This window comes from Archocentrus centrarchus, chromosome 19, assembly GCF_007364275.1.
Source record: "Archocentrus centrarchus isolate MPI-CPG fArcCen1 chromosome 19, fArcCen1, whole genome shotgun sequence".
Lineage (NCBI taxonomy): Eukaryota > Metazoa > Chordata > Actinopteri > Cichliformes > Cichlidae > Archocentrus > Archocentrus centrarchus.
Genome location: NC_044364.1, coordinates 7804620 through 7829495, shown reverse-complemented (window position 1 = coordinate 7829495; position 24876 = coordinate 7804620). Strand labels below are relative to the sequence as shown.

The 24876-nt window shown below is 39.9% G+C and overlaps 4 protein-coding genes across 5 annotated transcripts; 1 reads left to right on the top strand and 3 right to left on the bottom strand.

The window, feature by feature from the left end:
• Positions 1–5335: 5335 nt before the first annotated feature.
• On the top strand, positions 5336–6391 carry hbae5 (hemoglobin, alpha embryonic 5). Its single transcript, XM_030754736.1, has 3 exons — positions 5336–5497; positions 5748–5955; positions 6177–6391. The coding sequence occupies exons 1-3, from the start codon at positions 5403–5405 to the stop codon at positions 6303–6305; spliced, it is 432 nt and encodes a 143-aa protein (XP_030610596.1). The 5' UTR covers positions 5336–5402; the 3' UTR covers positions 6306–6391.
• A 184-nt stretch (positions 6392–6575) lies between these two features.
• LOC115798641 (aquaporin-8-like) lies at positions 6576–8313 on the bottom strand. The gene is made up of 5 exons (XM_030755554.1): positions 8057–8313; positions 7583–7709; positions 7270–7484; positions 6797–6931; positions 6576–6684 (listed from the first exon to the last, which is right to left on the bottom strand). The coding sequence occupies exons 1-5, from the start codon at positions 8311–8313 to the stop codon at positions 6639–6641; spliced, it is 780 nt and encodes a 259-aa protein (XP_030611414.1). The 3' UTR covers positions 6576–6638.
• Positions 8314–11733: 3420 nt separating this feature from the next.
• On the bottom strand, positions 11734–13860 carry LOC115798630 (aquaporin-8-like). The gene is made up of 3 exons (XM_030755541.1): positions 13604–13860; positions 13096–13222; positions 11734–11946 (listed from the first exon to the last, which is right to left on the bottom strand). Exons 1-3 carry the CDS (start codon positions 13858–13860, stop codon positions 11734–11736), a joined length of 597 nt encoding a protein of 198 aa, XP_030611401.1.
• Positions 13861–14432: 572 nt separating this feature from the next.
• lcmt1 (leucine carboxyl methyltransferase 1) lies at positions 14433–23151 on the bottom strand. Of its 2 annotated transcripts, XM_030755067.1 has the most exons (12): positions 23100–23151; positions 22773–22958; positions 22304–22395; positions 21954–22075; positions 21753–21829; positions 20906–20967; positions 20695–20797; positions 18403–18523; positions 18187–18288; positions 17866–17957; positions 15161–15258; positions 14433–15049 (listed from the first exon to the last, which is right to left on the bottom strand). In XM_030755067.1, exons 2-12 carry the CDS (start codon positions 22856–22858, stop codon positions 15027–15029), a joined length of 978 nt encoding a protein of 325 aa, XP_030610927.1. In that variant the 5' UTR covers positions 22859–22958; positions 23100–23151; the 3' UTR covers positions 14433–15026. The 2 variants fall into 2 exon arrangements, with proteins under 2 accessions (XP_030610927.1, XP_030610926.1); XM_030755066.1 differs by having other exon boundaries at positions 22773–23139.
• Between the last annotated feature and the right edge of the window lie 1725 nt (positions 23152–24876).

Sequence of the window (24876 nt, the reverse complement as noted above, 5' to 3'; positions counted from 1 at the left end):
GTTTCTGCGGTTACTACCGCCGGTTCATTAAAGACTATTCTAAGATCGTGAAGCCACTTAACGAGCTCACTGCTGGCTATCCACCACTAAGAAAGCACGCTAAAACCACAGTGAACCCTGAGAAGTATTTCAATCCAAAGGACGTCTTTGGTGACAGATGGACACCTGCTTGCCAAACAGCGTTCGACACTATAATCGAAAAGCTGACAACCGCACCCATCCTCGGGTTTGCTGACCCTAAGCTCTCCTACATTTTACATACAGATGCAAGCACGTCGGGCCTCGGTGCTGCTCTCTACCAGGAGCAACAGGGACAGAAGCGCGTCATTGCTTATGCGAGCCGAGGTCTGTCGAGGTGTGAGTCCAGGTATCCCGCTCACAAATTAGAATTTCTTGCCCTTAAGTGGGCAGTAACAGAGAAATTCCAGGATTACCTGTACGGAAACACATTCCTTGCTGTCACAGATAGTAATCCATTAACATACATTCTTACCTCAGCTAAGCTCGACGCCACGAGCTACAGATGGTTGGCCGCTCTGTCGACGTTCGATTTCCAGCTACAGTACAGAGCCGGTAAGCAGAACCAGGACGCAGACGGACTGTCCAGACGTCCTCACGGCAGAGTACCTGATGACACATCATCACAAAAAGAGTTGGAGAGAATACAACAATTCACAAAAAGACACTTGTCAGAGGCTGATTATGCACACCTGAATGAAAGCACCATCAAAGCCATCTGTGAGAAGCATTTGGTCCATGAAGTAATCAACAATCACCCTGGGGAAACATCACCCAGCACCACCTTGGTTGTGTCACTTGCCCACCACCCAAAGGCTCTCCCTCAAAGCTTTGAAGAGGAGGATCAGCTTGGTGGCTTACCTGTCATTCCACCATTAGCACCAGCTGAACTAAGAGACAAACAAAATGCTGATCCCTGCATTGGTGAAGTCATCAGGCAAGTGGAGTCAGGAGAGAAACCTCCACCCTCCTTGAGGAAAGAACTTCCTGAGCTTGGTCTCTTATTGAGGGAGTGGAACAAACTGGAGGTCTCAAATGGTGTTTTGTATCGCAGGCGACAAGAGGGTGCTCAGACTCACTACCAGCTTGTACTCCCTGAAGCCCTGAGATCCGTAGTCCTCGAGAGCCTCCACGACGACATGGGCCATATGGGCACAGAGCGCACGCTAGATCTTGTCCGGAAGCGATTCTATTGGCCCAAAATGTCAACTGAGGTGGAAAATAAAGTCAGAACCTGCAACCGTTGCATACGACGTAAGACCATGCCCGAGAAAGCGGCACCACTCATCAACATCGTGGCTACAAGACCACTTGAACTCGTGTGCATGGATTTTCTCAGTGTGGAGCCGGACTCAAGTAACACAAAAGACATTTTGGTCATTACCGACCATTTTACGAAATATGCAGTGGCAGTCCCCACCCCAAATCAGAAAGCCAGGACAGTGGCCAAGACCCTGTGGGACCACTTTTTCGTTCATTATGGCATTCCTGAAAGACTCCACAGTGACCAAGGTCCTGACTTTGAGTCTCAAACAATAAAAGAACTGTGTGAGCTCATTGGCACTCAAAAGATAAGAACCACGCCTTACCATCCGAGAGGGAACCCTGTAGAACGCTTCAACAGGACCCTGCTCAACATGTTGGGCACCCTTGAAAACCAGAAGAAGAGTCACTGGCGTGAGTATGTCAGGCCGTTAGTACACGCTTATAATTGTACTAAGAACGAGACAACCGGCTTTACCCCCTACGAGTTAATGTTCGGGCGTCAGCCGAGACTGCCAGTTGACCTAGCCTTTGGCCTACCAGTCAATCATCAGCCAGGCTCTCACTCGCAATATGTCCGCAACCTGAAATCTCAACTTGAAGACAGTTACAGAGTAGCAACTGAGAATGCTAAAAAGACAGCCAATCGCAACAAAGCAAGGTTTGACAAGCATGTTGTTGACTCCACCTTGAAAGAAGGCGACAGAGTCTTGGTTCGAAATGTCCGTCTCAGAGGCAAGCACAAGTTAGCTGACAGGTGGGAGTCCGACGTGTATGTTGTCCTGAGACAGTCCGGAGACATCCCAGTGTATGTTGTGAAACCTGAGACAAGAGATGGTCCACAAAGAACTCTTCATCGTGACCTCCTGCTGCCATGTGGTTTCCTTCCTGCGACCCCGGTCGAAAGCGAAACTAACCCACCAAAAGCAGTAAGGCGACCAAGAACTCGACAACATTCTAAAAATGACACATCAAATGGAGCTGATGGGGATGAATCCCAATCTGATTCTGAGGGATATCACTATCACAGAAACCTAAGAGTGGAAACACTAGGTTTCAACCTGACTTCAGAACCTACGGAATACTTACCTGAAAGGAATGAACCAGAACCTGACTTGACTGCTGTTGAGCAAGATCCTTCAGACGTAGCCAAAGCTTTCCCTGAAGATCCTCCAGTAGAAACTTATGATTTAGGCTTACCTGATACTGAAGAGAAAGACCTACCTGATCCTGAAGAGAGAAACTCAATCGCTGAACAGGAAATTGGAAGCCTACCTGAGAAAGACCTGGATAATGTCCATCCTTCTACTCAACCTGCTCAGGAGAGCAAAGAAAACACAAGTGATCTGGGTCAAACGGACAACCAAAATGAAAGTGACTGTTCGGGAAGACCTGTCAGAGACAGAAAACCGACTAAAAGACTGACTTATCCTGAGCTAGGAAACCCGTTGGTTACAATAGTTCAGTCTTTATTTCAAACCTTGAGTGATGTGTTTACAGATTCTCTTGAAGAACCTAGCTTTCCAAAAACTCCTAGAGTTATGACAGTATAAATTCAAAATGCACAGGGACGTGCATTAGGTAAAGAGGGGAGGATGTAACCCATGTTAAAATCTGACATAAAAAAGAATAAACAGTTGATTAAAAGTCTGCAGACAGAAAATAACGTCACTGCCCCTTTAAGGAACCAGCGTTACAGACGCAGCACCTGAGTGACGCTGCAGTACACAGACCGGAGGGAGAGAGCAGAGGAGGAGTCGGAGAGAAGAGCGGTGATTAATTAACAGGAAAAAGTTAATATTATGGTGAAAAAAACATAATCTACCTGGTCGGGAACTGACAGGGATTTTATGAGAACTAAGCTACATCGGGTTTGGTGAGTTTTATGTTTATTTTCCTGCATTTTCACCGTGTCGTACTTTTTCTTTTGGCGGAGGGCTAATGCTAAAAAATGTAGCCGTTACAAAGAAATGCTCTGTCATAAACTGTTACCTGATTAATATATTGGGTTTATGAAGAAGAGTTTATTTGTATAATTTGAGTATTTAAAAGGAGTTTTATTGTGTTTGTGACCTGTTACACAGGTCAGGTTTTTTGCTTGGTTGGAAGCTCGGTCGGAGCGAGGATTGGTTTGCCGTGTGCGACGTGCACATTCACAGACGGGATTCAAGATGGCGAGCCAGACCCAGACCTTCAATTCATCTTCTCCATCGCATTAGGGAGGGATTCTCCTGCGTGTGGTAATTCGCTGCCGGAGCGGTAGGAATATCAGGAACTAGTTCGAACTGAACTGACCAGAACTGAGAACTGATTGAATTATTATCCTTTTTGGACTGAGTCAAACTGAAGCTTTTCACTGAACTGAGTACCTGAATTTACATTTTGACTTGAACTTGAATTTAAAGTGCCATACTCTGATTTTCATATGTTTATGTGTCTGAATGTGATTTGAATAGTTGTGGTCCACTTTGATTTAATTGTGTTTGAAGGTATTTTTCTTACCTCTAAAAGAAAGGAGATTGAGTTAACTCAGGAAGAAAAATAGGAATCTTAAAATAGATGCAACCTAGGAAAAAAAGACTGGTTTAACTAACTCAAATTAGTCTTATTAAAATAAGCCAGGTAAACTAAAGAGCAAAAAGAAAGAGTGACATACTCTTTATTTTTTTTCCTTTTCAATTATATTTGCCTCCTTATTAAGAACCTGCAGGGTAATTTCTGTTTCATGTATTGTATTTTATGTGTGTGTTTTTGCATTCAGTAAATTGCCGGCCTGTTCCACTTAAAGCAGCGATCTCTGGTGTTGTTATTCTTGCTCCCCACTCCTTAGAGCCTAGAACTGGTCCAGTGGCGCAGTTAGCGGTGTGACACCGGTGCTACATTTGCAAGAGAGAAAGTTTGACACTCCAAGTGATATCTTCAACACCACACCGGTGTTATCTGCAGCAGCGCCCCCCTCCACCCATGCACCCGGTGCCCAGAGATCCATGTGTTCTGATCAAGAAAAAGCTTGAGCTCGCTGATAAAGTTTGTAAGCTCTGTTTTTCTGCATTTGATAGGAAATTGCTGAATTAAAAAAAATTCAATCTGAGAAATCTGAGAAAGCTTTAACAGCTTCAATTTGATAAGACAGGATTGTGGGTTTGGGGTGGTTTTATTATTATTATTATTATTATTATTATTATTATTATTATTATTATTATTATTGTTGTTGTTGTTTGCTTGTTTGTTTTTTGTATTTTTATTTGTAGGTAATGTTTCATCCAGTGGATTTTGAGCACTTTTCTTTTTAAGTGCGGATCTGTGCATGCATTCATTTTTTTGTAACTCCAACCGGTGTCAATAAATGATCCACATTCGCAAGTCACAAATATATATGTATAAGATTAAGATAGTGTTTATTCGTCACATGCACAGTTATACACAGTACAATGCACAGTGAAATGTATTTTGTACCTGCAACCATATATACACACACATATAAATAAGAAGAATAAAAATAAAAAAGTATATATTTAAGTGCTATGAATCTAAATAGTGATGTTTCCTGTATCTGCAGATTTTTCTTTGATTTTTTTTATTGGCAGCAAAGCCAGACATGTTTCAAAATTTACTGACTACATTATAGGGAAAAAAATAAATAAATTAAGTCTTTGATGAAGGTGTGTGCAGCCTCTTTTTTCACATCAGTTTTACTGACATTAACTTAACAACACCAGCTTCAGCCTAAGTTAACTTCTCGTTAATTTTGTATTGAGTTTCTGCACCTCATGTCAGTCTGTCAGAGATATCCTCCTACACCTCAGGGGTCCCTGTGCTTCGTTTCTAACTTCTCTAACCATAAAATTAAAATGTTACTTTACATTTACAGTAGCTTTCACGTAAATACTGTTTACCCACTGTTTTTGAGCTACGCCCAAGATGTCACCAGCAGATATCATCTTCAGTGCTGGCTTCCACCCACAAAAGTTTCTATCAGGGGAGGCGGATGAGTCCTATCTGCGTCACTGGATGCAGCTCGGTATCAGATGCCGTGGGTGTGACCTGGAGGCCAACTGAATTTAAGCAGCGCTCCTGACCGGGTAGCATCATCAGAGAGAGAAAGAGACAACCAATTCGACATGAGTCTGACTGAGAAAGACAAAGCTGCTGTCAAGGCCCTCTGGGCCAAGGTCTCCAAGTCTTTGGATGCTGTTGGAGCAGAAGCTTTGGGCAGGTAAGGGTTTCTGCATATTTCTAAACATTTTTCTCTCTAAAATGCATGGCATATTTAAACACAAGTAATTTTCATAATATAAACCCCACTGGGTAGTAATACTGGGTAAATGTGTTCCATTTCGACCATTTAAAATAACTTCGTGCCCCAGGCGAGGCTCGAAGTCACGTGCTGAAGTCCTTTGTAAAGCCATACACGTTAGTCCGTATCTCACCTGTCTTAACCATCGCCATCATCTCTACCTCCACAGGATGCTCCTCGTGTATCCGCAAACCAAGACCTACTTCTCCCACTGGCCAGACCTGAGCCCCGGCTCTGCCCCCCTGCTGAGTCACGGAAAGCTGATCATGGCTGGAGTCACTGAAGCCGTGGCCAAGATTGACAACCTGAGCACCGGCCTGCTGGAACTGAGTGAGCTGCACGCCTTCAAGCTGAGGGTGGATCCAGCCAACTTCAAGGTAAGACAAGGATCACTGACTTCATGTGCATATAAGTTTATTAACTATGACTAAATGACCAAAGAATTTGTCCCAATTTGAATCACGTTTTGGGGAAAATGTCGATTTTAAACTAAATGGAGACAAGTGGAAGTTAGTCACTGGGAGCAAACAAACTATTAGGAGAGATTTCTGCCGAGCAAACCTCATGTCTGGTATAAACTTGTTTCCTCTCTCCGCAGATCCTGGCCCAGTCCGTTATGGTGGTGATCGCAGCCATGTTCCCTAATGATTTCACCCCAGAAGTTCATGTCGCCTTCGACAAATTCATGTCCAACGTGGCCCTGGCTCTCTCTGAGAGATATCGTTGAGATGTCGGCAGCGGAAAGCGCAGTGCATGACCATTAAAGTCATGGTGGAAAAAAATGATGAATAAAATGCATCCAGCCAAAAATGATACTGTTGTGTCTTGTCATTTCACACCTGCACACTCTGCAGAAAAACTCGAAATAAATAGGCTCAAATGAATGGCAGTAAATGAGTCTTTATGAAGAAAAATATCCGAGGGGGAAAAAAAATAGGTTTATTTTTTTCTTAATTTATTTTACACTGAAAATAATCAACTGATTACACACTGACATGGAATAACAAAAGTTGGCTTGGTATTATGTGTGTGTGTGTGTGTCATCGCGCTATAAATGGAGTTATGGCTTCATTACGATTCGTAGCTTATCATCACCCAGAATGACCCTACAAAAAAAAAATAAAAAATTAATTAATTAATTAAAATTAAAGAAAGAGAGACTGGTCCATCAATCCAGCTGTTTCGTTTACTAATCCAGTTATGTGTGGCCTCTCTTACCTGACCAAAGCAGCGCCCACCAGACCTCCCCCAATGGGTCCGACCCAGTACACCCAGTGGTAGGTCCAGTAGCCGGTCATTACAGCTGGACCGAAGGCCCTGGGTGGATTTAGACACGTTCCTGATACATCACCCCTGCGCATAAATGATAAGATGCTTAATTTCGAAATGCGATGACATCAATCACACACACACACACACACACACACATACATACATACATACATACATATATATATATATATATATATATAAAAATAAAGAGACAGAGATGTACAGCTGGATAACACTGCATGATACCAATGTAGGCATTGGTACAGTATTGGTGAGGGTCACTTGGGGAGGGGTGACCCTCCCTTACAGAAAAAGCAATAGAGCAGCCGTAATTTTGTCATAACCACTGTGAATTTTTAACAACAATAAAATGTTAGTGAGTGACTTGCTGTGTTATGGTCATTGCCCTTTCATCTCACCCTGCCAAGACGTTAACTATGATGGTACAGCCCACCAGGAAAGGAGCCAGCGGGGTTTTTGTCTTGCCATTGACCGCCACCAGCAGCACCACCATAGTTATCAAGCAGGTCATAGCCACCTCCCCAAAGATAGCTCTGAACAGTTGGCTCTCTGACTTGATAATATCAAACGCTGCTCCAGTGGCATTGATGAAGCGTTCTGGCGGGGTCATCATCTATGAAATGCAGGTCATGGTGAACATTTCACAGGATGTAAGTGAGCTCAAACACACATCCTTTAGGAACATGAGTAGGTGGTGCACACGCAACTGACCTTGGCCATTCCAGCTCCCAGCACTCCTCCAATTATCTGACACACAAGATAGGGTCCCACCATTATCAGCTCCATGCCTCCACACAGGTAGATTGCAATAGTGAAGGGAGGGTTGAAGTGGGAGCCGCTGGAAGGAGGGACAGAACAGATTGAAAAAAACAAGACAATGCAAACTTCAGCTGACCTAATTCCACTCAAATCTGTTAAATATCTACAGGGTATACCTTTAACCTGTTGACTTTTTAATGGCTTTATTTGTGTTTATCGTATCTACACTGCTTCCTTTATCTGTGACAGATATCCTGAAAAGTTTCAATGTACAGAAATGGCCTTTAATGACCTTTAGACTTCAACTGGCCCACCTGATAACTTGAAGGTTAAAGTTTGGCCTATAGTGCATGTGGTACTCAAACAAATAAGCCAACAGCCAAACTATAAATTACAGCTTTTGACTTTTTCAATAAATAACCTTACCTGATGTTGTCCATGACAGCCACCAACACGGCTGCAGCCAGCCCGTGCACCAGGGCCGGCTGCAGCCGTCCAGCTGCTGGCACGTTCTCAATCACAGACACACAGCCAATGAAGACAAAGAACATGGTCCCCACCAATTCAGCCAAGCAGGGCTGGTACAATCTTTCATATTTGTTGGAATGTTTGGACACAGGTGGCTTCTTCGTCGTAGTCTCCATTAAAGTAGAATCTTCCATTTCCAGTTTCTCCTGTCCCATCGTTGCTGCTGTCTTGTTTGTGCCAACAGGTGACTTCTGTAACTCAGACCAGTCTGCTGAAGAGTCAAAGGTACTGCGAGGTGCCGGGTTTATTTATTGTGCTGTGAGCACGCTGAAAACAAATTGTATCACTGGTCATAAAAACGTAAAAGGTGAATTATGACACCACCACGCCCAAACGTATTAAAGTCCTTCACACCTGTCAAGCGATTTCCGGCCTGGCAGTCTTTGAAGGAGTGTGTTTAAAAGAAAAAGAAAACATGATATCCATTTAAAGACACCAGCTGTTCAAAGCTGACCACAGTTCCATGTTCCAGGGTTAAAATATTCTGTTGTCATCATAATTATTGTCTTTGCTTTACTTGGATTTACTGGCAAACATAAAGGGAACAACAGGAGCCTGTACAGATAAGCTAGATTAATGACTACTGTTTGTCATGTGGAGGGTCAGATTTTACACTCTTGTGTTACACTGATTATGCCAGACTAATAACATCTTAAACTAAAGTAAATAAGTACACTATAGTTACAGAGAGATATTAATTTAATAGCTAAATTAAATAATAGTAAAATATTATTTTACTATAATATTATTAATAATAATAAAACAATCAGCGTCATCTCTTGTTAGCAGTTATTTTCACACATTTTCATTTTTAATAGGTGCTTTAGCATCAAAGAATGAGAAAACAGTCAGAATCGTGCATCAAATTTATTGTATCAGGATAATCCCCTGGAGATCTAACATCTCTGTTTCACTTGTGTATGAGATCAAATGCTGTTGGGTGAGCTCAACCAGCTCGCCCAAAACACATGCTGCTGAGGCATCTGCAAAACAGCAATAGCAATATACCTGGCCCCAAAATAGCAGAAGAGGATGGATGGATGGATGGCTTGACAGAGGGCCGGAGTAATAAAAATTATACAAATTTTTTTCCCACCATTTTTGTGGTGAAAACTTCAATAATGACACAGCAAATCTGTTATTTAATGAACAAATCCATGTAAAATTACAGGCATTTTTTTGTCTCATTTTACACTCAATGCATCAGATTTTAGATATGCATTTACAGCAATAAACTAGAATTTAACTGTTTTATATTTAAGATAAACAGGACATATTTGTGCAATTATGTTAAATGTGTGACTGTGTTTTTGTTTGGAAAAAAAATTTAAATGATTATACTGTATATCCATGTATATTTGCACATTTAAATGAATCACCACACCTACTTCCCATTTTCATAGCAAAACAAAAAGAAATGACAGGTGACTCAAGACTTTTGCACAGTGCTTTACATTTTGATGATAACATTTTCACTTGTAATTGAGGTATTGGTATTTTTACTTTACAAAAAAAAAGAAAAGAAAAGAAAAGAAAAGAAAAGAAAAGAAAAAGAAAAAAAGGGTACATTTCACCTATTTGATCAAAGTGCACCAGTTAATGATTCCAATCTAGCTTTATATTATAATCCAGTAGCCTGTCCTTGTACCAAGTAATAAAAGTATAGTTTTCCAATTGGGACTTTGGTTCAAACAATAAATATAAAAGACTTCAGTAAACAGTAAATATAACAGACAGTGTGACCATTCGGATGAAACTGGAATTTATTACCAAATCTATCTGGATTTTTTCCAGCCAAACATTTAAAGGTCAACTTAGGGGTAGCTAATAGATCACCATAGGACCATCAGGGTACTTATTAAACCCTGAAATACCATCATATTATGATATAGCAAATCTGTCGGCACACATTCTTCAAACATTGTTGGGAGATGTATGACCATCCAAATGGAAAAAATGTCATCATTGCATAAATTAGGCCTTCACTTCAGCATAACTCGAGTTTCCTGGTCACCAAGCAACAACCTGCAAAAGAGAGTAATCCTTGCAGGTTATTACCATCACCATTTAGCGTCACGACCTTTTGTGGTTCATCTGAAAAAAAATGTAATAAAAAGCACATGACATGGTACAAAATGATCGTGTCCTTTGATCACAAAATCTAAATAAATAAATATTGTTTTAAAATAAATAAAAACAACTTCAGAGAGACTCAAAGCAACTGCAAGATGTGTCCCATAAGACCCTAGGAGTCTTGCTCCAGTGTAGAGGGTGTGGTGGGGCTGTGGGGCAGTATAAATGGTTAAGAAGCATATAATAAATCAGCATTAGAAACAGTCTTACAGAAGTAATTCAAGTCAAACTGTAATAGAGCTAAAGCTCATTAGGTGGAGCCACAGCAGCACAGTTTTTTTTTTGCCTCGAGTTCCACCAAAGTTCAGTGCAAACAGAGGAAGGGACTTTGCTACTGTTACACAGCTCAGCAATATGCATAGGACATAAAATGAAAGGAAGGCATTATTTTCATCTCTGAATTCTTTATATGTGCTTTAACCAGTTTTTTTTTTTTTTTGGCTCCAATTAAGTTTAACCAGTCAGATTATTTCTGCTCTGAGGATTATGCTATCATTTTAAACTGGAATCTACAAGAATAAACACAATCTACGGCTATACTGTTTATACAGTGCACATGTGGCTTTTGGACACAAATGCAAACAACATTTATTTGTGTCCTGAATCTTTAAAGTCCCACTTTCATACCTGACAATGCTGACGGTCAGCAGTGCACCAGCACTGGGTCCAAGCCAGTAGATCCAGTGATTGTTCCAGTGGTTGGCAGCCATGGCAGGACCGAAGGCACGGGCAGGGTTCATGCAGGCTCCAGACAAAGTCCCTCTGAAATGACAGACAGGACAAACCTAGTGATACAGATCAGCAACACACTTCTCATTTTGGAAATAGCACACAGCCTGTAAATGACATAAAGGCTCATTTAAAGGGAAAGTTCACCTAGTCAACGAATTAACTCATGAGGCTGCATTAGAGGAAATTTGGAGTTTAACCTGTAACAGTGGTTCTCAGACTTTTTCTGGCATGTTCTGTTTCATGAGCCACCCTCCAGTTTGTATCAGAACTTTACAATAAAAAAAATGATCCAATTTGAATTTTAGCAAAATTTTCCCTTAAAAACTAAGAAACATATCAATTCAATTTAATATCACTTTCATATTTCCCCCCAGCTCAGCAACACCACATCCGAGGTGGCTCTGCACCCTGCTAGTAGGACCTGCCCCTCAATTTGAAAACCACTGACCTATAATAAGAACCAATATTTTTAGCTTTTGCCTTTGCAACTTTTACCATTTTTTTTCTTACAAAAGTCGCAGAAATGCAGAACAAAATCAGTGATTAGATCTTTTTAAAATCTGATTATCAGAACCTCGGTATTTCTAAAAATCATGGCTGCAGCCCTGATTGTGATCTGGAGCACAAACAGACTGGAACAGAGGCGATGGTGGTATTTCTGGACTTCATGAACCATAAATTCTAGCTCCCAGTGTTTCCACCTGAGGTCCTTACCCAGCAAATATGTTGGCTACCACAGTGAGGCCAATGCTAAAAGGAGCCCAGTCTGTTCGGGTTTTCCTGTTGACGGCCCCCAAGCACACCACCAAGGTGAGGATCAGGGTCAACACCATTTCTGCCAGGGTGGTTTTACCAGCATCAGCAGACACTGCATTAAAGGCTCCTCCCATGGAAGCGGTATACTTATCAGAGGGGTATATTGCCTAAAAGTAGAACAAGTACAGTATATAATATAATACTATGACATAATGTTGTAAGTCAACATTTTAAAGAACAAAAAGTCATGACAGAAAAAACACAAATGTTGACTAACTCAAAATTAAGATAAAATAGAAAAAGAATTGATGAAGGCCAAAAATTTCAAAATTGATTGTGCATGAAATAATATTTTTTCCCTGCAATGTCTCAGCTTAAGTCAAAATAAGGTGAAAGAGAAGAAAATGAGATACAAAGTCAACATTTTGGTAATAAATCGGCAATTTGACTCACTATAAAAATGGTCATTTGAAATATTCACATACACTATATTGCCAAAAGGTGTCTGCCTTCACATGCATATGAACTTGAGTGACATCCCATTCTTAATCCATAGGGTTAATATAATGTCGGCCCACCCTTTGCAGCTATAACAGCTTCCACTCTTCTGGGAAGGTTGTCCACAAGGTTTAGGAGTGTGTTTATGGGAATTTTTGACCATTCTTCCAGAAGTGCATTTATGAGGTCAGACACTGGTGTTGGATGAGGTCTGGCTCACAGTCTCCACTCTAGTTCATCCCAAAGGTGTTCTATCAGGTTGAAGCGCTCTAAGCACTCTTGAGATAATCTGAAGGCCACATGAATTTTAGAGTTCTGCAGTGATTGACTGCAGAAAGTTGGTGACCTCTGTGCACTATGTGCACTCAGCTGACCTGCTGTGTGATTTTACCACTTTGTGGTTGAGTTGCTGTCATTCCAAATTGGGTCCACTTTGTTATAATACCACTAACAGTTGACTATGGAATATTCTCTGGTGAGGAAGTGTCACAGCTGGACTTGTTGCACAGGAGGCATCCTATCACAGTACCACGCTGGAATTCACTGAGCTCCTGAGAGCAACCCATTCTTTCACAAATGTCTGTTGACGGCCCCCAAGCCTGCATGCCTAGATGCTTGACCTGATACACCTGTGGCCATGGTAGTGGTTGGAACACCTGAATTCAATTATTTGGATGGGTGAGGGAATACTTTTTGCAATATAGTGTATATTTATGATCTAAGAAATATCTTGATTTACAATGTATGTTTTTGTGTTGTATGTTTGTAGCGTTTAATCTTTTATTTTGCACAAATGGGCTTCTACATTTGTTTTTTACCTGGGTTAAAAAAGCACCGATCGTCCCTCCAGCCATCTGAGCTACGACATAAGGTACCAGCAAAAGCAGCTTCATGCCTCCGCACAGATAAACACTCAGAGACACTGCAGGATTAAAGTGTCCTCCGCTGCAATAATCAGGATGAACTTTAGTCTACAATGGTAACAACTATCCATCAGAAATGGGATGATTAGAATATTTGAGTGATGCGTTTGTGTGTGCTAGCTTTGTTGTATCAAACTGAATAAGGCAAAATGTGTGACAGAAAATTGTAATATGATTTTAAAAAAAGAATAAAAAAAAAAAGCCTAGTATCCTCTGGTTTCCAATTCTCGGAGGCTCTTTAAATTGCAATAACCTCTGTAAATCAGGCAATAAATCTTATACTTTAAATAAACCTATAAATTTGCTTTGTCTTTAGCTTTAACCAAACCAAAATACTACACAAAATACTATTCTAAAATTGTGAAGTGATTAATAAAATCCAGAACATATAATAAATCTGTACCTGATTGGTCCAAACACTGCGATCAGCACTCCCAGGGCCAGTCCATGCGCCAGAGCAGGCTGGACAACACCCCCCGTTTCCACGTTCCCAATAACAGATGCACACCCCACAAATACAAACAAGCTCGTCCCCAACAGCTCAGCCAGACAGGGCTGCACGTACTGCTCATAAACACATCTCCTCTGACTTCTCTTACTCTCGTCCTTCTCCATTGCCACTACCGTGAAGACTTCTGTCTTATTTTCTTCCCCTGACATACTGTATTTGTGCTAGACTCACTCCTTCCACTAGTGGACTACGGCCTGATGAACATACAGTTCTGTATATAAGCCCTCTAATATGATAATGCACAAGGGACACATGCACATTCACGTTTTTTTGCTTTGCGATGCCCCTCCTTATGCAATTGTTTCTACTCCCAAGATTTTTAGGAGGAGCTTGTTAAATGATTAGACCTGCATACAGACATCAAAACGATAAAGGTGAGGATCATCTAATTACATAATACCAATGTTTAGTTTTTTTTTTTTTAATTGCTCATAAATAAGCTTACAAATACCAATGCAAATAAATAATACTAAACTTTTCTGATCCTACAAAGGCTGATAAATAGTCACTGAATATGATTGCTGGGCTTTACAGCACAACAAAGTTAATTTGTCCAACTAAATAAGCTTAAGAATTCTCAGAATTTATCATAGTGTTCGCTCCAATGAATGCTCCGCCCACTCCGGATAAGCTAAGGCTTAAGACATAATCCTTTAGATATGAAGTCCATATCAAAGTACAAGAAACTGATAGGGCAACACTGGTTTACATAAAAGCACTGTTTTAATTATCTGCATTTGATCAGCATTCATCAAATATAATCTGTTACAAACGAATCTGCCGATTTCTCTTTGCTAGGGTCAACAACTGAAAATACTTTGCAGGCAAATGTAAATTAACGAGCATTTTTATGTAATGCATTCTTTTTAATTCTTTTTAAACACTAGTTATCGCATGCATGTAAGAAACTGCGTCCGATCAATAAATTAAATTGAAATGGCACATGAAAAAAAAAAAGAAGAAAAATCAGACAAGCACAAATATATAACATCTGAGATTCTTCATACATTGTTTCATCTCCACTACACAAGAGCAGATTTTTTTTTCCAGCACATTTTTCTGGATGGGATTTCAGCGCCGGCACCTTTTCACAATTCTCAGCCTAATTATGTCTTATCTTCAACACATACAGGGATACAAAGGACGCTTGTAAAACAGCATTTTGCTGATGCTGGGCTTTTTTACGCCGGACCAACTCCCAGATGATGGGCTTAACGGAGAATAACGGCTTCCTCTTTCCTTACATCTCCTTTCACACGTCTTCCCCAGCTGTTTATTTTGGTGAACACATGTGAAAAGTGGTGCAGTTTTATGCTCAAAATGCCAACTGAGACAGACCTGAGGAAACAGAACATGATTTGTTTTTATTAACAGCCACAGCAGACAAAGCAACTGGAGTTTCTTTTTTTTTTTTTTTGTGGAAGTATGAAAATACAAAGTGTGCATTACCCAGATTGAGTTTATCCTTGGTGGCCCAGCAGATACAGTAGTGCTGAAGAAGTTGTTGCAACAGTTCCTTCTCGTCCAAGAACTCCAGGCGCTCAATTCTGCAATAAATAAATAAATGATAATCTCCTCAGGATTTTGTCTTAAAATGTGACCTTTCATATCAGGAGGCTACATGCAGCCTGGTCTGCAGCATTCAGGTGTGTGTAAACACACAAGAATGTCTCAATCTTCCCAAATTCCCCTCATCACCAGAGGGTGCAATGCTCAGAGAAACTGCAAAAAACTCAGACTCTACAAAGATTGAACAAGCATGGCTTGTTTGGAAGGGGTGCCACAAGAAAGTGTCTTCTCTCTAAAAAGAACATGGGAGCATGGCTTAGGTTTGCAAAACTGCATCTGAACGAACCCCAAGACTTCTAAACAATGTCCTTTGGACAGTTGAGACCAAAGTGGAGATATTTAGTGAAAACCAACCACAGCATATCTGCGCAAACAACTCACATGAGCTGCCAAGTACGGTGGTGAAGGGGTAATGATTTGGGTTTGTTTTGCAGCCACTGTACCTAGGCACCTCACAGTCACTGAGTCAACCATGAATCCCTCTGTAAATCAAAGTCCTCTAGACATAAAACATGAGGCCATGTGTCTGACAGCTAAAGCTTGGCTGAAACTGGATCACAGCAGCAAATCTGCAACAGACTGGCTGAAAAAGAAACAAATCAAAATGACCTCAACCTTAATGAAATGTTTTGGCAGACCTTAAGAGAGCTATGCATAAGTGAATGGCCACAAAACTCACTGAATTGAAGCAACGTTGTAAAGAAGAGCAGACCAAAATTCCTCTATGATGATGTAAGAGACTGATAAAGCCATACAGAGAACCATTAAAAGTAATTTTCTTTTAAAGGTGGCTCTACAACCTAATGAACCATAAGTTGTGCTTACTTTTTTCACAAGACTGCTGATAAAACACTTTGACAGCCATAAAATAGATTTTGTTTTTTTTCCCCCACCAACAAGATGAGTCCCAAAGAGCTATTAGACAAAAATTTGGCATATTTCCACATGGTGTGCAGTGTGTCTGTCCCAGGACCCCAGCATTATTGAAGCAGTGTGGGATCATCTTGACAGAGAACAGAACAAAAGGCAGCCAACATCCAAAGAAGAGCTTTGAATGACCTTCAAGAAGCCTAGAGAACTGCACCTATTTCCCATTTTTACCAGCAAAATATAAAGAAATCAGTGGTGGCTCAAGCCTTTTGCACAGTACTGTATAATGCAACAAGCCTTAAATGCCTTTCACTGAGCCTTTTTCTAGATGAATCTCCACAAACTCCACAACATTCATTTTACAGGTTTGCCTATTATCTCCAGTTAAAGAAGCCATAAAACTAGACATCAGTCATAGAGCCAGGACGTCAAACTTCAAATCAAATTAGGTAGCTTTACTAGCATATAAAATGTCACAATGTAACAGGTTTAAGATGAACAAACAAGACAAGAATCCAAATGAGAAGTCAAGGAGAAGGAACCCCAGTCAACCCACAGAATCACCAAACTGAATCACCAAAACCTGACATATCAATAAGTAAGCAAAAGAAGATGTAGATTAAGCAGAAAAATGTTTTAATAAGCTAATGGAGATACAAACCAACTAATCTGTACAAAAACATGAAAATATATCATTAACTACGATAAAAAATCATTTTAAAGGCATTTCCATTATAAAAGAAAATGCATAAAAATGAATTTATAAATGAAAATAAGGATAAAATGTGCAACATTTCTGTTGCTAAATATATATTTGCTTACTCTTAATCCAGTATAAATGCATAATGGTAAAATAAGGAAGTGAAAGCACTGTGAGCAAATTGAGAGGTGGAGAAAAGGGAAGGATCTGAAATAAAATGAGTCCGCGAGGTTAAGAGTTCATGGACAACAAGAAGTGAATTTTGGGTATATGACATCAGAGTCATGACCCTGATCACGACTTTTATAGCTCCCTTAATTGGCAACTGCAAATGATCTAATGTCCATATCGAGAGAGCGAAAACGGTTTTAGAACAATCACAGATTCTGTTCAGCCTTTCACATTATATTTAAAGAAATCTTTAAATTCAGGTACTGCTGATGGAGAGCCACTACAGAGCCAGTATTGCCTTGCTTCATGAGAGCCAGCCTACATTATGACACCTTACAGAACCAAACATTCATCAAAACAGTTACAGATCAGTTATAGATCAAATGATCCTCTGTGAGCAAGCACTTGGCAATGGTGGGAAGGAAAAACTCCCGTTTAACAGGAAGAAACCTCTGGCACAACCAGGCTCAGGGAGAGGCAGCTCAAGGAGGGGTGAGGCAAAGAGAAAAGAAAGCATAGGGAAACAGGGCAAAACACACACTATGGGAGAGAGAAGACAATTTAATGACATGCGGCAAAAGAGGGTGTCTCGCAAAAACCTACTGGGAGCTGGTTCCACCAGAAAGGGCAGTCTTTCTTTTGATGGGCTACTTGATCTTCAAAGATAAAATGTGTTTTAAGTGCCTTCTTAAGCCCACATTGCTAATTCAGCAGATCATAATAAAGTACAGATTTGATCAGTTATTACTGAGGAGAGAATGTGTCTCAATGTATAAAATAAAAGGGATAATAATGTATATCCAACAAATATTGCAGTTGTTGCGATAATCATTGCCTGCATTACCTTGTGACATCATCCTGCGGGAGCATACTGTAGACTGTCATCATATCTAGAGCGTCAACGTGCTCCCAGCCAGTTTTCAGAAACCGATCCTTCTGCAAACAAACGCAATTTAATGCCTGTAAAACCTCAAAAACGTAAACTAAATGATACAACCAGCATCACAGTTTCATGTCTTAATGTACAGAGCACCTCTTGGACATTACATTCTAAAACCTGTCAGGTAGTTAGCCATAATAACTCATCCATAATAACTTATAATGTGTATTAATACTAACAAAGTATAGTACTGTCAGAAATACAGACTGATGAGATGGAGGTTACCTGAGAGTCCAGAGACTGACAGGCCTCTACTCCCGCCAGGGTGCACTGGCGACGTTGCAGGTTCTCGACCATCACTTGACCAAATCGATCACTCATGTTCACCTGCACACAAAGACAACAACTAAATCTCTTTGTCCCATTGAGAAAAACTCCCCTGTTACTCAGCTCTAATCTACATGAAGCTTTTCTACATGAAGACAGGATTATTTAGTTTACCTGTTCGTAATTGATGAACATGGCAGTGTGAAAGGTTTCTGCTGCCCAGTGAACAAGGTTGCACGACTGGGATGATGTCATGTAGACCAGCACACACTCTGACAGGAGCAATGTCGGTAACCTGGAGATGAGAACAGCATATATAAGCACAACATACCAAGAAAGTACTTAGTGAAACCTGGACAAAGGCAAAATGTCTTTTATCCACATGCAGAACAATACAATGTACAGAAATATCTTAATTTAATACAGCGTGGTGGAAAACAGTGAAGCTGCATCATATTTTCTGTAATGTTGGTAGAGTCTTGTTCTTATGCAAGGCTGCATTAGTAAATTAAGGGCAAAAAAGATGCAAGTTCCCAGCTATGGTGAATGGGTCTGCCAGCATTGCTACAGAAAACATCCCATCCACAAAAAAAACTAAACAAAAACCTCTATCCCACGTCTTATCTCTTTATGACATGTTTTTATCCACCACAGGCGGTAAAGTGGTGCTCCAGCCGAAATCTAATCTAGGGATCAAACACCTGAAGGACTGACGGTGGCTGTAAAATTGCTCACAAACAATGTGTTGATACGGCGTCTAAGACTGCAAAGGCAAACATAGATGCATTCATTTAGATCTCCTACAGATTGTCTGCCACTTCGTGCTCTCAACAGTTTCACGCACTCTTTTTAAGTTATTGCATAATCTCTTATGAGGTGCACAATCAAGCAATCAGCAGGACAGGAAGCCATAAAAGCATGTCCTCGCTCAGCGGGTGAGCAGCTGACCATATACACTACATTGCTCTGGTGCAGGCGGCCCAGGTTCATGGCCGACCTGTGGCCGTGCTGCATGTCTTTCCCTATTTCTCTCTCTCCCCACTTTCCTGACTTTCTTCACTGCTCACTATTTTTAAAAAAGGCCAAAAATAGCTTAAAAAACAAACAAACAGGCAGAGCTTTCAGTGAATTAAAACATTTGGTGGGTCATGAAATTAAAAAAATACAACAGGACTATTGAGCAGCTAGAATCCTTTATGAGACAAGAATTCCTTTCTCAAAAGTCCAGCAACTGTTTTACAGCCTGCTGTTAAAAGAAGACGGGATGCCAGGCTGCCCTCTCCCCTCCCTGATGGACGTCTATCCCTCTCGCATCCTCAGCAGAACTAAAAACATCATCGGGACAGCTCACACCGATTTTGAACTGTTTGACCTGCTGCCCTCTGGCAGGCGCTACAGGTGCATCAAAGCCAGAACAAACAGACTCAAGAACAGTTTCTTTGCCAAAGCAATAACCGCCCTGAATTTACACAATCACCCAGTCTAACTGTGCAATATTCATTATGTGCACTACTTACCCACTGTACATCATATTTATACGTATATATCTATTTATTTTATTCATATATATATATATATATATATATATATATATATATATATATATATATTCTATTTTATATATTTATGTGTGGACTTTCTACAGTATGGCACTGAAGCAGGAATGGCCTTCCAATCTCACTGTATATTCTGTATAATGACAAATAAAGGCATTCTGTTCTATTCTACACAGTTATAAATGTGGCCCTGTCCCAACTTTTTCGAGGCATATTCCTGCAATGAAATTCAAAATGATTTTTTTTCTTAAAATGGTCTATTTTCTCAATTTAATCATTTTATGTTTTCTACATTTATTCTCAATAAAATGTGGGTTGATTTGCAAATCATTGCAATCTTTATTTATTTACATTTTGCACAGTGTCCCAACTTTTTTTGGAATTGGGGATGTAATTAAACCTTAAACTCATAAAAATTTGTGTACATATTCAGGCTTCCTAAATGCTCAGTGACCTTATGTTCTACTTAACACACAGGAAGTGGTAAAATGAACCACGTTTCACAATAGGGCAAATTAATCAGACCTGCTGTAAATGTGTCACACTAACTCACCATGAGTTTGCACATTTAAGTAGTATGTAAGCAAAACGATGACTAAGCATACAGAGGAATCTGTAGTCTGAAAGCATTTTAGCATTTCATACTCATGCCTCATGGGTGTGTTATCCTTTTGAATCAGGCTGCAGATGGCAGACATTATATCTGCACTGCAGCCACACACATGATCAGTAGGGTGCCTCTTGTTATCTGCAGCTACTTACACACAAAACAAAAAGATAAGCTGCAGTTCTTGAGCTCAAAATGATGTGTGGTGAAACAATTTATATATATATATATATGTATATATATATATATATTTTTTTTTCCCTCCATTGCGACCGATAAAATCCAAAAATATGTATCACATACTCTGGGTTAAGGTGAAATTTTTTCAGTTTTTCATCCAAACTGGAGATGTCTCTGAGGTCCGCCCCAATGATACAGTAACGATCTGATTCGAGGCTGTGGGCATCTGGCAAAACACAAAAACACAATTAGACATTAAATGATATATATCTGGTATTTTAAGCCACTGAAACATCATCTGGATATCAAAATGACTGCAACTTTTACTGAGTACCCAGCAGTAAGGAGTCCGTTGAGTGGGTTTCAATGATGGGTTTGGACAGAGGTGGTTTTGTCCTAGTCAAAGAAAGTAACACCATTACAAGTCAACATTAAAACAGTATTATCAGCAGTAAATAAGTATTCTTTTTTTTTTTTTTTACATGCAAACACATACCATTTATAATATTTATAAATATGAATACATAAATAAGATCAAATCATGAATAGTTCATAAAGTGCATGTGGCTTTAATTATATTGTTCAGCTCAAGTTCCTTGTTAGTAATTTGGTTAATGTGGCACTTAAATTCTTCTTACAGGTCTGTTTTTTTGTTTGTTTGTTTCTCAATCACCCATAAAGAACTTGATTTAAATACTGGTAGCTATTATTGAATTATAAACATATATAAGCACAGGTTGAACTTACATACATGTAAGACTAATACTATATAAATACAGTGGCAATGTCACGCCACTTCTTTTGTGAAGCAATTTTTTTAAAGGCTCTAGCTCCCCCTATGGATCTCTGGTCTAAATTACGGTCACCAACAATAATATCATTATTGTTATTTTATAACATAAGCCACAAATGCTTCATTAATCTCACTACAATTTTGGGTATGCACTTTTTTGGAAGGGGGCAGGTTAAGGACAAACAAACAAATCTAGATCCAGATCCAGGTATTTGATTCTTGCATGTGTGGAGTCAACGTTCAGCCTTGAGTGCTCTTATCTTATATTTAGTGGTCATAAATTAAGATTATTAAAACTAAAATGATGAATAATATGCAAGTTCCTCTACAGTTCTTCTAATATCTACAAGGATTCTAAAGACTGAACATAAATATTGCTTTGTCTTACTTTATATTGTGTATTTTCCTTGCCGCAACAGTTGGAAAGTCAACTTCAAAGAACTTCCGTGGCATGAGGTTTTCATCCTATAACACATATGCACACTCAAGATTAGCACCTTATAATTTTTTTGAGGGCAGACTTCAGTTATTTTGATGCAGCCACATCACATGAGACAGCAAGCAAACAGCAAACTGTACAATTATAAACCTTTAGTCTCCAAAATGTAGTGTCCAGTCCGGCACCCAGGTTGATTACTTGACAGTCGCACTGCGTTTTCCTTATAAACGCATCAAGAAGAAGGTTCACTCCTTGAACACGGGCGTAATAACCTGTCAAATCAGACGAGTCGAGTGAAAGCTCATTAAAACATAAAATGACTGTCATCAGCCAGTTATATTTTAATTGTCAGCCATAATGACACATTAATACTGCAAACTGTACTTATGCTATGGCACTTATAAATATACTGCAGAAGGTTTGCCTCACTCAGACAAATAGGCACTGTTAAGCAAAGTAGAAAAGGCAAAGTGCTTTAAAGAAAACACTGCATTGCTTGCCTCTGTTGATTTCAGGGGCCTTCCGCTCTCCTACAGATCTGGCAAAGTATTGGATATACGGGTCGTTCCAGTAGCCTTTACTGGTAGCAAACCTATAAAACAAATCAAGACATTAATAACACCCACAGTGGCAAGCGCTTAGTGAACAAAGTAAAAGACACCAATATAAATTCAGATACTGTATAAACAAGTCTAAAAAAAATTAATAGCCTAATTGTGTACTATATATCAACTATTATGAGAGGAAATTGAGTGTTTGGATGGTGCTGTAAATAATGAGTGACCCTTACCTGAAATGTAGGCTTCTATTTAAGTACCGAAGTTATAACACATATCAGAGTGACTGATTCATGCAAAATGAGCTTCTGCGTGCAGCAGCTTACTGACTTCTTCACCTTAAGTTACCCTTACAGTAATCAGCATAATTCATGTGGCTAGCGAATTAAACAGATCCATGCACTGCTGTTACCGTTTGCATGTGGTTGCATCGTCACACGTCGCCCTCACTGCTTCATCGGCTGTGTCCGTGTCTGTAAAGGGTTGCCGAGATGCCATCGGTGATTCCCGTCCCTGCTCTCGTCCACCTGCGGTACTCTGGTTACCTGCTAGAAGCTAACTATGCAGCTACGATGACAGGTGGGTCTATTTAGCAAGACTGGACAAAGAAACAATAACGCTATGAGCAAAGTTGAGTGACGGAAGTCCTTGTGAAAAGTCAGCAAGTTACGAGCGGTGGTGAAATAGCCAGTACCTAATGAGGTTATAATATTTCGCTGGACATTTACAAACTACTCACAGGTCAAAACGTATGGATGAACGATTGCCCGGAAGCAAAATATAAGCACTTCCGGTTTGTTTGTTTTTTTTTGTTTTTTTTTTTTCCTTTTCAGATTAAGAGCGTAACAAGCGTTCTTAGTTTAAACAAGAAGAAAAGAAACTTTAGCTAGAAAAAAGGAAAAGCAGCGCAGTGTCGGCAGTATTCAGTGTGGTAAATGTTCAGTAGAAATTTTAAGCATTATTTACCTCCACCATGGAAAATGACCCATCCAATATTTTCAAAGTACAGAGAGAACGTTTGTGGAATAGCTTAAATTTTACATTTGCTTAGTGTCGTTTTGTTTTCGGTCTGAGTTTAATGTTTAAACAATTATTTGTTAATTTGTTATTATCTTTGACGGTTCTGGCAGTCTCTGTGAGTTGATATGTTTACAACATTTAGAATTTGCAAAGACAGGAGGCCCAGGAAATGAAGATAGAGAGCGGGTTTGCACGTTTCGCTTTGGTTTTTATTGTTTAAAAATGTTTAGTTTTAGTTTAGTTTTATTACTTTCATTGTTTTTGTTTTAAGTCTTTTAAGTATTATTGTGTGGGGCGCATATGCCAGAGAAAATATTTAGGAAAATGAACAACCAAGGTATTAACAAAATAAATAAATAAATAAAAGCAGTTGACTCACATTCTTGTAGGCATCCAAGTCTCAGTAAACATGTCCATTAAACTATAATAATATATATTGGACAAGGGATGCTGACTATGGAAGCAGATGATCTGCTGTGGCAAGAAGAATTACATCATAATTCTGATGGATGAAGACCACAATGATCATAATAGTGAAAAAAGAGTGTTGGCATGCATATGCAGAACATGTGAAAATGGACCTCTGACATAGTTATGTCACTCAGAAAATCAAGAATATCTAGAATATGCCAGAGAAGTGCCTACTGCTTTATTAAAAATCCTTTTGAGTTCCATGCTGGAAGTTAATTACAGGGTTGCAAATCCTGTGACAGTGTCTGTTAAAGTCTCTGCTTATAGAGAAGCACAGCAAGCCTATTTGTTCATAACAAGATGTACAGTTGCAGAGACCATGAGACGAAGAGCAGAATGACTTCAATTTACATTTTCAAAGATTGTAAAGGAAGAAAATATGCAGCTCTGAGTCATTCTAACATTGTTAGAGTATATTCAGAGTGATCCAGATAATTGCATTAACAAACAGCTGAGGTAAAAATCTTTATCTGAGATCCACAGTTTCGATCTTACAGAAGCATAATGCATTCCGCTCCTGGCAGAAGCCTCTTGGAGCTGTTTCACTGGTTTCAGTTACTTGAGTTGAATGGCATTAAGGGTGCATATATAGCCTTTTTTATTGCTGCATAGCAAAAAGGATGTGGGCTCCATTCCCAGACTTGGTGATGCTAATGCTTCCTGTAAAATGCATCTCTTTCGCTGTATTGTCATTGCTTTCATTTTATTTATTATTCCAATCATCCATCCATCCATCCATCAACCTTTTCTAGGACCAGGTCGCGGGGGCAGCAGCCTAAGCAGAGAAGCCCAGACCTCCCTCTCCACAGTCATCTCCTCCAGCTCGACTGGAGGGACCCCAAGACGTTCCCAGGCCAGCCAGAAGATATAATCTCTGGCTGGCCTGAGATTATCTCCAGCATCTCCTGGGTCTGCCCTGGGGCCTCCTTATGGTGGAAACACGCCCAGAACACCTCACCCAAGAGGCGTTCCTTTCAATGTGGAGGAGCAGCAGCTCTACTAGCTCATTAAAACCTGTCTCTTGA